Below are 15,430 nucleotides of genomic sequence, written 5' to 3'. Positions count from 1 at the left end.
ATGTCACATCCAGTAAGTTAGGACACGACATCTTGAATTTTCGAGAGCGAGCTTGCCTTTTATATAAAAGTTCGTGTATTTCAAAAGGTTATTCAGTTAGTTAAGGTGAACGAGGAAAATCGAAACCCAGTAAGTTAGGGCACGTTCCCTCGAATTCCCGAACACCGAATATTGCCTTTACTTGCAAAAATCTTATTTCGAGGTAACAAAATGCCATACCCAGTAAGTTAGGGCACAACACCTCGTATCTCCGAGAATAAGCATTTTTCAAAACTTATGTCACGATTTAAAAGAGTATTCCGTTATTTAGGTTAAAGGAGAAAATCGAAACTCAGTAAGTTAGGGCACGATTGTCTCGAATTACCAAATACGGAATATTACTTTTATATTACTTTTATGAAAGAATTATTATTGGGTTGGATATAATGATAATAAGAATAATATTAAAGTAAAGTAAACAATAATACTATATATAAAATATATATATATGTATATAATAGAAATACACACTATTATATAATAATAATAAATATAGAAATACAAAAAGCAATATAATAAAAATATTAAATTAAAGTAATAAAAAATAATACTATATATAAATATATATATATACATAAAAATATACACTAATATATAATAATAATAGTAATAGCAAAAATAATGAAAATATGAGTAATATTAATAATATATTATAATACAAAAGTAAAGTAATAACAATAGGGGTGATAATAATAATAATACTAATACAAACAATAATACATATATATATAATAATAGTAGTCAGAAATAAAAAATAATAGAAGTAACAATAATAATAGTAATAATATAAATAAATATGGAGAGGGCATATATAATATAATAATATAAATAATAATATATACATGAGAAATAATAATAATATAAATAATAGTAAAAATAATAAAATAAAATAAAAATAAAACAAAGCTCTCAACTCTCTTTCTCCCTCTTTTCTAAATCCGGCCATTGGTCCGGCTTTGCTTCGGTCACGGACCCCCACGGGCAGCCATCGGCGCCACCGTACACGGCGGCCGAACCTCAAAAAAACCTTTTTCGGTAATGAAAATAAGGGTAAGCTTCTTACTTTTATTTTTACTTTCGCATAAAAAAACAAAATAAAATTGAAAGGAAAACAATAAACAAACAAAGAACTTAAGATGAGAATAGACAAAAGAAACCTCTTTTGCTTTGATCTTTGATTAATCTCCAAGAACTAACCTTTCCAAAAAACAAAAACCAACCCTTTCTAACATAGTATTGAATGGCTTTTATAGCCAAATTTTACAAATAAATTTTTGTAAGCAAGTGGAGTGGTTGGGGTGGTTTAGGTGGCCAAGGTGGGTGGCCAACAATGGTGGTGGAGTAGGTGGCCAACAAGGGTGGTGGAGTAGGTGGCCAAGGTGGTAGGGTAGGTGGGATTAGGGTTTTTATTTTTTTGATTTTTTTGGGGGGTTGGGTTAGTGTTTTGGGCTAAGTTTTGGGTTTATAGTTGGGTTATGTTTATTTGGGCCCAAAATTGGGCTTGTACAGCTGCCCCTCTTTGCTTGTTGTCGTTTAACGAAAACAAAGCAAAGACTTAAGAAAGACCAATTTTGCCCGGTATCACTGTGTCTGGACTTGTTTAGCGCTCCTTTTCTCCAGGTAGCTTTATTCCAATCTTGTTGCTTCGCTTCGCTTCACTGCTCTACTGCGACTTCAAGAAGGCAAGGTTTGTTTTGATCTGCTCCATTGCAACTCCATAGAGATAAGACACGTGACTTCCATCAATTCCACTGAAACTTCAAGGAGACTTGCTGTAGCTTCGCTTAATCCACTGAAACTTCAAGGAGATTTGCTGTGGCTTTTAGCTGCTCCAACGCCATTTCAGGGAGAAGATATTTGATTTTTAACCTGTTACCCTACTGCTTAGGGGGTTAAGGCTTGTCATCATTGATCCGTTTCCCTACTGCTTAGGGGTTTAAGATCTTGTAAAATCAGCCTGTTACCCTACTGCTTAGGGGTTTAAGATCTGTAAATTTAGCCTGTTACCCTACTGCTTAGGGGTTTAAGACTCATCACCTTTGATCTGTTTCCCTACTGCTTAGGGGGTTAAGATCTGTAAATCTTCAATCTGCTTCACTGCAACTTCAGGAAGACGAGATTCGCTGGATTCGATCTGTTCCACTGCAACTTCAGGGAGACAAGATCTGTAATTACCCTACTACTTAGAGGGTTAAGGTTTGTAAATTTGGCTTGTTACCCTACTGCTTAGGGGGTTAAAGCTCATTATCTTCGATTTGTTTCCCTACTGCTTAAGGTGATAAGATCTATGAATTCACTGATTCTAGGGACATGACCTGTAGAATCAGTTCCATGTATTTATGCTTATGTCAAAGAATTAAGATGTTATGATCAAAATGAATCAAATGTTCCTAATTAGATGCACTTATGAATGATCTATGAATGTATGAGTGTAGCATGTTGTGAGCGTGAATCCCTGTTTAGGTTGCCATTGCTCTTTGTTAATCAAGGTTCCTTTACTGAAATGGTACCCTGTCTTCTTGTTCAGCTCAAATTTTGAACAGAAAACCCGAAGAGGTAGTCCCAATTTAAACTCTTTCTTCTCAGATGCTTCCAATCTTTGAGTTTGGTTAGTTCTAAATAATAGTCCTGTTTCAGGTTCCTGTACTATTTAGAAACTTTCGGAGTAATGTGCAGAGCTCTTTTTGCAAAAATGGTTTTAGTCCATTAATCATCATTTCAATGCAAAATGCTTGAAAAAGATTATAACAATGACAAAACTGAAATTTATCAGAAACAACATTTGAAGGGAATATATTAATCACAGTCAACAAACATTGCTGGAATACAAAATGAATAAAAGGGAATAGGTGCCCCAGATATCGCAGCGTGAGTTTCTGTACTGACTTCTTGAGAACTCCTTTTTTTGCCCAATATGTGTTTAGGGGATCTAGAGTACTCTTGCAGATGCCCCAAGATGTAACATCTCTCCTCCTTGTTAATTTAGGTACCATAAGACCATCGCATGCCCCACCTTTGATCAAAATTTGAATCGCCCTTTACGGGTTTTCAATTCAAAATCACTTTGGTCTCAAAGAGCTCTTTGCGAGTTTTCACCCTGGCATCTCCTTTTTTTTTTCTTTTTTTTTAGGCGAAGTATTTCTTAACCGAATCCGAATTTATGGGATTGGATAAGGTTTTGCCATCCATTTCAGCCAATATCAATGCTCCGCCAGAAAAGGCTTTCTTCACCACATAAGGCCCTTCCCAATTAGGCATCCATTTTCCTCTGAAGTCTTTTTGTATGGGCAGGATCTTTTTCAGTACTAGGTCTCCCTCGTGGAACTCTCTGGGACGAACCTTTTTGTTGTGAGCTCGCATCATTCGCTTTTGTTACATCTGACCATGGCGAATAGCCCGTAGCCTCTTTTCTTCAATCAAATTCAACTGATCGTATCGGGACTGGATCCATTCTGCTTCATCCAACTTTACTTCTGACAAAACTCTGAGGGAAGGAATCTCAACCTCGATAGGTAAAACTGCCTCCATTCTATAGACTAATGAGAAAGGCGTTGCCCCAGTAGAAGTTCTGATAGACGTTCGATAAGCATAGAGGGCGAATGGTAGCTTCTCATGCCAATCTTTATAAGTTTCTGTCATCTTTCCTACAATCTTCTTGATGTTCTTATTGGCTGCTTCGACTGCACCGTTCATCTTCGGGCGATACGGTGACGAGTTGTGGTGTCTGATCTTGAACTGACTGCAGACATCCGCTATCGTGTTATTGTTCAAATTCAATGCGTTGTCAGATATGATCCTTTCCGGCATTCCATATCGACAGATGATTTCCTTTTTCAGGAACTTGCTAACTGTTGATTTAGTGACATTGGCATATGAAGCGGCTTCCACCCATTTGGTGAAATAATCGATGACCACAAAGATAAAACGATGCCCATTTGAAGCTTTTGGCGAAATTGGCCCAATCACATCCATGCCCCACATCGAGAAAGGCCATGGCGTAGTCATGACATGCAGAGGTGAGGGAGGTACATTAATCTTGTCTCCATAGATTTGGCACTTATGATATCTTTTGGCGTAGTTAATACAGTCTCCTTCCATGGTGGACCAATAATAACCGAACCTCATAATTTGCCTGGCCATTGTAAAACCATTAGCGTGTGTCCCATAGACGCCCTCATGGACTTCTTCCAAGATTTTCTTAGCCTCAATGGCGTCTACACATCTTAATAGTACCTGATCCTTCCTTCTTTTGTACAGGATCTCTCCATCTAAGACATAGTCACTGGCCAGTCTTCTCAACGTTCTCTTGTCGTTCTCAGTAGCTTGGTGGGAGTACTCACGATTTTTCACATATCGTAGGATATCATGGTACCAAGGGTGATCATCATTTTCCTCTTCTTCTTCCAGGTTGTAACAATGAGCCGGGGCCTCGTAAATGCTCATTTGGATTGGTTTCACATCCTCTGGTTGGTTCACCTTGATCATAGAAGCTAAAGTTGCTAGGGCGTCAGCCATCTGATTTTCTTCTCGTGGGAGGTAGTAGAAGACAGTATCATCAAACTCTTTAATTAACTCAAGGATCAACTTTCGGTAATTGATCAATTTGGGGTCTCTTGTCTCCCATTCACCTTTGAGTTGATAAATCACTAGGGCAGAATCTCCATATACCTCTAACACATTGATTTTACGTTCTATGGCCGCATGTATTCCCATGATGCATGCTTCGTATTCTGCCATATTGTTCGTGCAGTCAAAATCTAATTTACTAGTGAATGGATAATGATCTCCGTTCGGGGACACCAGAACTGCCCCGATTCCTTTACCCACGGCATTTGATGCTCCGTCAAAGTTTAGCTTCCAAGGGTGACTTTCTTGAGGGTTTTCTTCTGCGGTTGCTATGCACATTAGATCTTCATTTAGGAAATCAAAGTTCAGAGGCTCGTAGTCCTCTAGGGCTCTGCTGGCTAGGAAATCTGCTATCGCACTTCCTTTTACGGCCCTTTGGTTCACATAGACTATATCGAATTCAGAAAGTAGAATTTGCCATCGGGCCATTCTCCCGTTTAAGGCAGTCGACTCCATCAAGTATTTCAGAGGTCCATTCTAGAGATTAGCCAAGTTGTGTGATACAACATGTATTGTCTCAGTCTTCGGGTTATCCAGATCAAGGCACAGCACAACTTTTCAATGAACGAGTATCTCGTCTCACACTCAGTAAACTTTTTACTGAGGTAATATATCGCTTTTTCTTTCCTTCCCGATTCATTGTGTTGGCCAAGCACGCATTCCATAGAATTTTCAAATACCGTCAAATACAATATCAGTGGCTTATCTGGATTAGGTGGTCTCAATACTGGGGCATTAGACAAATATTGCTTAACTTTGTCGAAAGTCTTCTGGCATTCTTCGTTCCAACCACCAGGGTTGTGTTTCTTAAGGAGACGGAATATGGGGTCACATTTCTCGGTTAGTTGTGAAATAAACCGAGCGATGTAATTTAGTCTTCCTAGGAATCCTCGAACTTCCTTCTGAGTACGTGGTGGAGGTAACTCTTGTATGGCTTTGACTTTATCTGGGTCAATCTCAATCCCTTTTCCACTGACCACGAATCCTAGCAGTTTACCTGACCTGGCTCCGAAGGTACATTTTGCGGGATTGAGTTTCAACTAGAATTTTCTCAACCTCAAAAATAATTTCCCCAAGACTTGCACATGCTCTTCTTCTGTCCGAGATTTGGCGATCATGTCGTCGACGTAGACTTCAATTTCTTTATGCATCATATCATGAAATAGGGTTACCATGGCTCTCTGATATGTTGCTCCCGCATTTTTCAATCCGAACGGCATTACTTTATAGCAAAAGGTTCCCCACATGGTCACAAATGTGGTTTTATTCATGTCTTCAGGATGCATCTTGATCTGATTGTACCCTGAGAAACCATCCATGAAGGAGAAAAGTGAGTAACCTGCCGTGTTGTCCACTAAGGTGTCGATATGAGGCAACGGGAAATTATCTTTTGGGCTGGCCTTGTTTAAGTCTCTGTAGTCTACACACATCCGTACATTTCCATCTTTTTTAGGGATGGGGACGATGTTGGCTACCCATTCTGAGTACTTAACTACTTGTAAGAAACCAGCATCAAATTGCTTCTTGACTTCCTCTTTTATCTTTAACAGAACATCGGGCCACATCCTTCGAAGCTTTTGCTGAACTGGCTTACATTCTTCTTTGATGGGGAGCCTGTGTACCACAATGTCAGTACTTAGCCCAGGCATATCTTGATATGACCATGCAAAGACATCCTTGAACTCTTGGAGTAACTCAATAAGGTCCCGCTTTGTCTCTGTGGTGATGCAAGTTCCGACCTTTACTTCTCTCCTTTCTAATTCATCTTCCAAGTTCACGACTTCTACGGTCTCTTTGTGGGGTAGAATCTGTTTCTCCTCGTGTTCTACCATCCTTAACAAATCAGGGGATAAGTTACAGTCTCCGTCATCCTCAAAGTCTTGGGATCCCTCCAGACACATATCTCGCTCAAAAGGAGATTCTGAATTAGTAGCAACGTCACTCGCATCATTGATATCTGGAGACCTGTTGTAGGTGTGAAGGGAGATGCAAAGAACAAGAGAATCTAAGAACAATGATATGTTTGGTATGATCATGAATGAAAGAATAAAAGAATATTTGCACGGAATAAGTCAAAAGGATGCATTTCATTGAAATAACGATTTCTAACATAAGCCTATTTCACAAAATGGCACTTGTTACTCCTAGGCCTAGAGCAATAAGTGTGTTTTGGACATTACTCTGAGTTAGTTCTAAAGACTACAGGAATCTCTTCCGCAGTCCAATTATTCAGAACACTTCCCGACTCATAGGGGCGAATGCCTGACAAATTCTCTACCCCTGTCCCCTCTTCATATGTGGCATTAATGTCCAAACTCTCCATCATTCCTTCCAAGATTTTCTTTCCCGACGTCTTCTGCTCGGAGTGAATGGCCTCTCCAGACACAAAAGTATTCGATATATGGGGAAAGATTATTGGTTTCCATTCGATTTCTCCCCCGCTCAATCGCGCTCTCCTTCTTTCTTGCTTCTTCTCAAGTTCTTCTTTCTTTGTTTCATATTCGACTTAAACCCTAACCCAAAACGGTCTTGTTTGTTCTTCATCATTGGTACATTAATCCTTCCTTGGAGGTATCTCCCGAGTCCTCTTCCGGGTAGAGCCCCCTTTCCAACAGTTAACCATAGTCCCATTCTTGTAGTCTCAGATAACCTGGGCATTGGAATCTTATTTCCTTCGATGATGAACGTCGCATTCACAAACTCCAAAGATCGAAAAGAGCACTCAATCGCTTCATCATTTTCCTCCAGATATGGGGCATCATTGGTTATTGCCGCGATGATGTCCTCTTCAGCATTGATTGTTACTAACCGACCTTCGGTCACTAATTTCAACTTTTGATGCAGCGATGAAGGGACTGCCCCCGCTGAGTGTATCCATGGCCTCCCCAATAGGCAATTATACGAAGGCTTAATGTCCATGACCAAGAAATCTACCTCGTATGTGCTCGGCCCGATTAAGAGGGGTACTTCAATTCTCCCCATTACCCTCCTTTCCGTGCCATCAAATGCTCTCACTACACTTTGGCATGTCTTCATATGGGAACTATCTACTGGCAACCTACTCAGCGTAGATAGGGGTAGGACATTCAGTGCAGACCCATTGTCAACCAATACCCCCGGTAATGTGTACCCTTTACAGCGAGTCTTGATGTGCAAAGCTTTAGTTGAACCTCGGCCCCCTGGCGGTACCTCATCGTCATTGAAGAATATGAAGTTGTCGGCACTTATATTGTTGACTAAGTGATCTAGTTTGTTTACAGAGATATTGTTAGCAACATAAGTTTATTCAGCACCTTCATCAATGCGCTGCGATGAGTTTCAGAACTTAAAAGTAAGGCCAGTACCGATATACGCGCTGGCTGTTTGTGCAACTGTTCTACGACACTATATTCACTGTGCTTTAGGAATTTTAAGAATTTCTTGGCTTCTTTTTCGGTCACTGATTCATTAACAGTTGGTTCAGGCCCCGCCAACTTCTCTTTCTTTTGCTCAATTGCTAATGATTTTTCTTTAACCTGCTCGAATTTTGTATTTGAGGTATAACGCCTTCCACTGCGCGTATAAAAACCTTCGTCTTGAACTTCCTCTGATGCATTAATCGGGGTCTCCTTTCCCGGGAATGTCACATTGCAGTTATAGTTCCACGGTACCCTTTTGTTATCTTCATAAGGAAAAGCAACGGGTTTTTGGATTACGACCTTTGGCGCAACTCGTGCCCCGGCTTCATTCATTCTCGGACGTGATATGATAACCACTGGGTGGTTGAATTTGTAATTATCCTTCGTTGACCCCTCTTCTGAGGCACACACATCTGCTTCTTCAAGGCTCCCGACATATTCGAAGAATTCCATCTCCTTATTATCCATCAATCCTTGTACTAAAGCCCTGAATTGGCTGCATTTTTGAATCACATGATCCTCTTGATCGTGGAACTCACAATAATTCTTCGCTTCTTGAGGCCTGACCCCCGAATTCTGTGTCATCAAACCTCTTTCCACCATTTTCTTCCATACTTCTTTCAACGGGGTATTCACTTCTGCAACATTCATCTTAATTTCTTTTCCCGAACTCTGGATTATCGCATTTATTCCCTTATCCCCATGGTTAGGTAATGGATTCTCTGTATTTGATGCATCATCAAATTTCACAATCCCCATGTTGATGAGTCTTTCAACCAATTTCTTGAAAATGGTGCAATTTTCTATCGAGTGTCCTGTGGCTCCCGCATGGTATTCGCATTGGGCATTTGCGTCATACCATTTGGGGTATGGAGGTTGCATTGGCTTTAGATAGAAGGGAGACACGACATGTGCATCACATAAACTCTGGTATAACTCCTTGTACGTCATTGGAATGGGCGTAAATTGAAGTTTCTCCCTGTTTTGTTTTGTGTTGGGCTCTTGTCGGAGTGGGCCCTGCTATCCAGTAGTTGTCGACCTTGGTTGGCTTACGGTGATCGACTTCGAATATGAGCTCACATTATTCACCTCATGCTCTTTCTTTCTCGGCGCTGTCCTCTTATTATTTTCCCTAGCCTCTATTTTCCCACATCTTATGGCATTTTCTATCATTTCTCCAGACATTACTATGTCCGAAAAACTTTTGGTTGCGCTACCCAGCATATGGTTAATAAAAGGTGTCTTCAGGGTATTGATGAAGAGCATAGTGGTTTCATTTTCCAACAGAGGGGGTTGGACCTATGTGGCCACTTCTCTCCATCGCTGGGCGTACTGCCTAAAGCTCTCATTATGCTTCTTTTCCACATTCTGTAAAGTGATTCTATCAGGGGCTATGTTTGCCACATGATCGTACTGCTTCATGAAGGCTTGTGCTAAATCTTTCCATGAACTGATCTGGGCGCGACTCAGTTGGTTGTACCATTTAGAAGCGGCCCCAACCAGACTTTCTTGGAAACAGTGGATCAATAGTTGGTCATTATTGACATAGCCTACCATTCGTCTGCAGAACATAGTGATGTGAGCTTAGGGACAGCTAGTCCCGTTGTATTTCTCAAATTCCGGAGTTTTGAACTTGGGAGAGAGTACCAGGTCTGGAACCAAACTTAATTCCTTAGTGTCGATTCCACCACGATAGTCGGTGTTTTTCATTTCTTTAAATTTTTCTTCCAACCATCTACATCTTTCTTCAAGCTCTCTCGGGAGTTCTACCCTTGTCTTTTCTGCTTCTATTACTTCATTGAGATTGAGGACCACAGGGTTGGTTGGATTGTCCCCCGGATTAGAGCCCGATCCAGTCTGATAATTCATCTGCGCCGAGACACCGGCTTGAAATGGTTGAGGCCTGATTGTGACTGATGGCCTTCTTGGGTACACATCAGGTTGTGTTTGAATGTCCGCTGGACAAACCCCGGAGGGTAGATGGGATCTTCGTTGTCATCTCCAGCATTGATCATGGGGCTTTTCCCTTTTTCTAATCCACCAGCCAATAGACGCGTTAATTGATCCATCATACTCCTTTGGGACTCCAGCATCTGGTCCCTTACATCTTGCTGGATTTTGTCCAGCTGTTCTTGCATACGTGTTTGTAGTTGATCCTGCATCTCTTTTTGTATTTGTTCCAATCTCTCTAACCTTTGATCCATTGCTCTTGTTTTTTCTCTTGTACCGTAACGATGTTCCAGGGTAACTGTCACGATTTTTAGGGTTTTCTGTGCGTTTTAGTGCGTGTGATGCAATGCCGATGCATGAATGTAATGAATGCAAAAAAGTGTTGATTCCAATTCGATTTCATTAAAGTAACTTTTCTAGAAAATAAGTTTCTTTACACAAAATAGATTACATATAAGGCTTGGCCCTGATACTTAAGGCATTGACCTGTTTAAGAAGCCAAGCTAGCTTTTGGCCTCGGTCTGATTCTGACTCGTATTTTAAACTCAGCACATCGACTTGTACTGCTAATGTTTGCAAGTGGTCAGCCACTTCTCGTACTTGAGTCAAAGCCTCACCCATGATGTAGTCCCTGCTCCTGACTTGGTCTTGAGATTGATGAAGTTGCTCCTTCCATCGCTCGTTATTTACCACGAGGAGTTCTATCTGAAATTCACGATTTTGCAGCGCTATTTTGAGTTCTTCTATATTCTTTTTTAATTCTTCGATTCTGTTCTGACTAGCTTTTAACTCGATTGCAGAGTTACGCGAGCGATACTGATACAATAAACTCTCTAACTCTGATACCCGAATCTCTAACCCTTCTTTCTCATTCTGACTTTCTACCAAACTTCTTTTCAGAGCACCTTCTCGAGCTTGAGCATCGCGAAATTTTTCCTCTCACTGGTTGGCTTTGCTTTGTTCTTCTTTAACTTCATGTCGCCATTGTTCGGATGTTTTTCCTAACCCAGCGGTTCTCATTGATCTACGCAGCTTCTTATAGTCCGTTTTCAAACTGTCTAAGTCCTCTTCGGCCTTGTTTTTCCCTTTTCTGAGTCTTTCAACTTCTAGTTTCTAGGCATCGACGTCTAACCCTAACTGCATCTTTTCTTCTTCCAAATGCTCGATCCTTTTTTCTAGCTCCAGACTCTTCCTCTCGAAATCTTGCCTGATGATTTCCAGCTCAGATGGGATTACTTTCAAGTGCTCTTCTATCGACTGAGGATTCCCTTTATCTGATGTAGGGATGTTGTCGTTAATCCTCTGATTCCACCATCGGTCGTACTCAGGAGTAGTCATGAGATTGGCAGCAAACTTCTTCATTTTACGAGTCTGGTTCCAAGCATTTGATATCTCGCGAACTTTCTTTTTGTAATTATTCCCTGTGAACACGAAATCGCACTGGTCTAACCCGTATGTTGGTGGTGTAAACTGTCTGGATCTGTATTGTCGTAATGTAACCAGAGGAGCATACCCGACGGCCCACCATACTCCTAACAAGAGAACCCAATCGAAGTCCCCGCATCGGTATAATATTTTATCAGGAATCATCCACGAGGCTCTCCATTCAACATCTTCTTCTTGCAGATTTTGGAGAACCGTCATCCAATTTTCTTCTGTTACATCATCTCGCCTCGGTGTAGCCACTAACTCTTTCAGCGGAGAGTAATTTTCAGAGAAGATACGATACGAGACCTTTTCCACTTTCCAAAAATGGCTGTGGAACCAGGATAGCAAGAGCTGTGCACATCCAATAAATCTCCCTTCACCCGCTCTTCTACAAGCATTTAATGATCTGAAAGTTTCAGCCAAGATTGCGGGTACAGGTGTTGCTCCTTTACCAAGCCTATCAAAAAGGTCGACAACAGCCTCGTCTACATGCCTCAAAGCCTTGGGGAAGATGACCAGTCCATAAATGCTCAAGGCGAAGACATCTACCCTTTTCTTCACGTCGGGGTGCGCTAAGATTAGATCCCTCAGGTTCCTCCAGGGAATGCATTTACAATCTCCTTTTTGTTTGATCCGGGTTATCACCCACTGTTCGCTCATCCCTGTGATGTTCATCAGTTTTTTTGAAAATGCTGAGACGTTAGCAGGTCTGGCATAAATTCTGTCACCTGAATCTTTGGGCAATGGAGCAAGGTCGTGTATTCTTCTATAGTAGGTACCAAATCTACCTTTCCGAAAGTGAAGCAACTGTAAGCAGAATTCCAATATTGGGCAAGGGCCCGAAACAGGTGCTCGTCTACCTTGACATCGAGCAGATAAGGTAAATCACCGTAATGACAATAGAATAGCTGTTTGACCTCGTCGTCCCACTGGCCCCATATTTCTTTCATCTCTTGGAGATTATTCTGAGTTACGCTGATCCGAGTAAAATTCCATAGCTTTAACACATACCCCTCGGTAAGACTGTCACCTTTCTCTCGTTGTGTTGTTTCAGCCCATATCCGGACAGCCGCGTTGTCTTCTACTTTATCAAAAAACCCTTTTTTCTATGATAAGCTATCTATTTAGGAACCGAATGCGAATCAACACCTTTTATGATAAAAATGTCATGCAAATATAATCAAAGTAAAACAAAGCAAGTCAGTAGTTTATACGCAGTTCAAAGCAAACAAAGAATAATAAATATAGCACTTGCTCAGGTAACCACTAGGGTTTCGGAGTGGCTCTACCTAGGGTGGGTTCTTAAGGCTCGCTACATGGGGTTTGGTTCTAGAGTAAGGGTACCTGAACCAGCGGATTCCTCGATCTTTACCCATTATAGGCTCATACAGACTGAGTTCAGTTCAGGGGGATACATTTCCCTATGGCTGCACGGAGATGAAAATCTCACGAAGACATAGGTACGGATGTATCCCGAAAGCGATCCACTATCCTGCACAGAGGTGAAAACCTCACGAAGGAGTAGTTTCTCACTCCCACTTAAAGGGGTGTGACCACAGCGGTCATGCAATGCAATATGTAAAACTATTTAAAGACTCGAACCAACGCAGTAGGTATTATATAAACCACAAAAATAGCTGATGAAATGCAATGAAAGGATCGTATTTCAAAACCAAGTTTTCAATTTTCGATAAAAAGACAAAAGTTAATCAACTTGTGGCTTGACTCTCTCATTTGTCCCCAGTGGAGTCGCCAAGCTGTCGTAACCATTTTTTGAAAAAAAAACGGGAATCGACTTAGATTTTTGGAAATGAAAACGAATAGAGGAGTCGCCACCAATCTTTTTTGATGAGGTGTGATCGGATCACCTTAAATTAATCATTTTAATAAAAGTTAAGATTTACTAAAATGATAATTTTTGGTCTACGAAAATCAGAAAATGAGTTCGGGAGTCGGTTACGCACGAGGAAGGATTAGCACCCTCGATACGCCCAAAATTGGTACCTAGTTGATTAATTAGTGTCTTAGTGTCGAAAATTTGAAAACTTGAAAGAATTTAAAATACGACCCCTCTTTGTAAAGAAAATGCTCAAATGTTAAGGACCTTCTTGTCTCACAATATAAAATGTCACATCCAGTAAGTTAGGACACGACATCTTGAATTTTCGAGAGCGAGCTTGCCTTTTATATAAAAGTTCGTGTATTTCAAAATGTTATTCAGTTAGTTAAGGTGAACGAGGAAAATCGAAACCCAGTAAGTTAGGGCACGTTCCCTCGAATTCCCGAACACCGAATATTGCCTTTACTTGCAAAAATCTTATTTCGAGGTAACAAAATGCCATACCCAGTAAGTTAGAGCACAACACCTCGTATCTCCGAGAATAAGCATTTTTCAAAACTTATGTCGCGATTTAAAAGAGTATTCCGTTATTTAGGTTAAAGGAGAAAATCGAAACTCAGTAAGTTAGGGCACGATTGTCTCGAATTACCAAATACGGAATATTACTTTTATATTACTTTTATGAAAGGATTATTATTGGGTTGGATATAATGATAATAAGAATAATATTAAAGTAAAGTAAACAATAATACTATATATAAAAAATATATATATGTATATAATAGAAATACACACTATTATATAATAATAATAATAAATATAGAAATACAAAAAGCAATATAATAAAAATATTAAATTAAAGTAATAAAAAATAATACTATATATAAATTTATATATACATAAAAATATACACTAATATATAATAATAGTAATAGCAAAAATAATGAAAATATGAGTAATATTAATAATATATTAGAATACAAAAGTAAAGTAATAACAATAGGGGTGATAATAATAATAATACTAATACAAACAATAATACATATATATATAATAATAGTAGTCAGAAATAAAAAATAATAGAAGTAACAATAATGATAGTAATAATATAAATAAATATGGAGAGGGCATATATAATATAATAATAATATAAATAATAATATATACATGAGAAATAATAATAATATAAATAATAGTAAAAATAATAAAATAAAATAAAAATAAAACAAAGCTCTCAACTCTCTTTCTCCCTCTTTTCTAAATCCGGCCATTGGTCCGACTTTGCTTCGGTCACGGACCTCCACGGGCCGCCATCGGTGCCACCGTACACGGCGGCCAGACCTCAAAAAAACCTTTTTCGGTAATGAAAATAAGGGTAAGCTTCTTACTTTTATTTTTACTTTCGCATAAAAAAAACAAAATAAAATTGAAAGGAAAACAATAAACAAACAAAGAACTTAATATGAGAATAGATAAAAGAAACCTCTTTTGCTTTGATCTCTGATTAATCTCCAAGAACTAACCTTTCCAAAAAACAAAAACCAACCCTTTCTAACATAGTATTGAATGGCTTTTATAGCCAAATTTTACAAATAAATTTTTGTAAGCAAGTGGAGTGGTTGGGGTGGTTTAGGTGGCCAAGGTGGGTGGCCAACAATGGTGGTGGAGTAGGTGGCCAACAAGGGTGGTGGAGTAGGTGGCCAAGGTGGTGGAGTAGGTGGGATTAGGGTTTTTATTTTTTTGATTTTTTTGGGGGGTTGGGTTAGTGTTTTGGGCTAAGTTTTGGGTTTATAGTTGGGTTATGTTTATTTGGGCCCAAAATTGGGCTTGTACAGTTACTTCGGTAAGATTTATTAATTATGTCCGTCAAACTTACTAAGTTTCAATAAGCTTACTTGTGTTAATTTTTGTTTCTTATAGATTGTAACACCCCTTAACCCTAAACCGTCGCCGGAACAGGGTTATGAGGTATTACCGAATAATCGAATAATTTACGATTAATATTCAAATAATTATTGAACATATTATAACATAATCATAAGTTCATATAAAACTTTTGCTAATTAACTCTTCTTCTTCTTCTTTTTAGAAAAAAATTCAATATAACCCATTTATAAATATTTAACCTTCGCTGCAAATTCAAATCGCA

General features: G+C 39.4%; 1 protein-coding gene across 2 annotated transcripts; it reads right to left on the bottom strand.

Annotated features, from left to right (window-relative positions):
- Positions 1-10,379: 10,379 nt before the first annotated feature.
- Positions 10,380-14,824, bottom strand: LOC121230789 (uncharacterized). Of its 2 annotated transcripts, none has more exons than XM_041116184.1 (2): positions 14,765-14,811; positions 10,380-12,590 (listed from the first exon to the last, which is right to left on the bottom strand). In XM_041116184.1, exon 2 carries the CDS (start codon positions 12,114-12,116, stop codon positions 11,127-11,129), a length of 990 nt encoding a protein of 329 aa, XP_040972118.1. In that variant the 5' UTR covers positions 12,117-12,590; positions 14,765-14,811; the 3' UTR covers positions 10,380-11,126. The 2 variants fall into 2 exon arrangements, 1 of the variants encoding a protein (XP_040972118.1); XR_005928904.1 differs by lacking the exon at positions 10,380-12,590 and adding an exon at positions 14,414-14,633 and having other exon boundaries at positions 14,765-14,824.
- Between the last annotated feature and the right edge of the window lie 606 nt (positions 14,825-15,430).

This window comes from Gossypium hirsutum, chromosome A06, assembly GCF_007990345.1.
Source record: "Gossypium hirsutum isolate 1008001.06 chromosome A06, Gossypium_hirsutum_v2.1, whole genome shotgun sequence".
In the NCBI taxonomy this organism is placed as follows: domain Eukaryota; kingdom Viridiplantae; phylum Streptophyta; class Magnoliopsida; order Malvales; family Malvaceae; genus Gossypium; species Gossypium hirsutum.
This window is presented reverse-complemented; position numbering and strand designations above follow the sequence as displayed.

Excerpts from the sequence above, each read along its gene's own strand:
- LOC121230789 (XM_041116184.1), bottom strand. The coding sequence starts at position 12,116 with ATGAACATCACAGGGATGAGCGAACAGTGGGTGATAACCCGGATCAAA.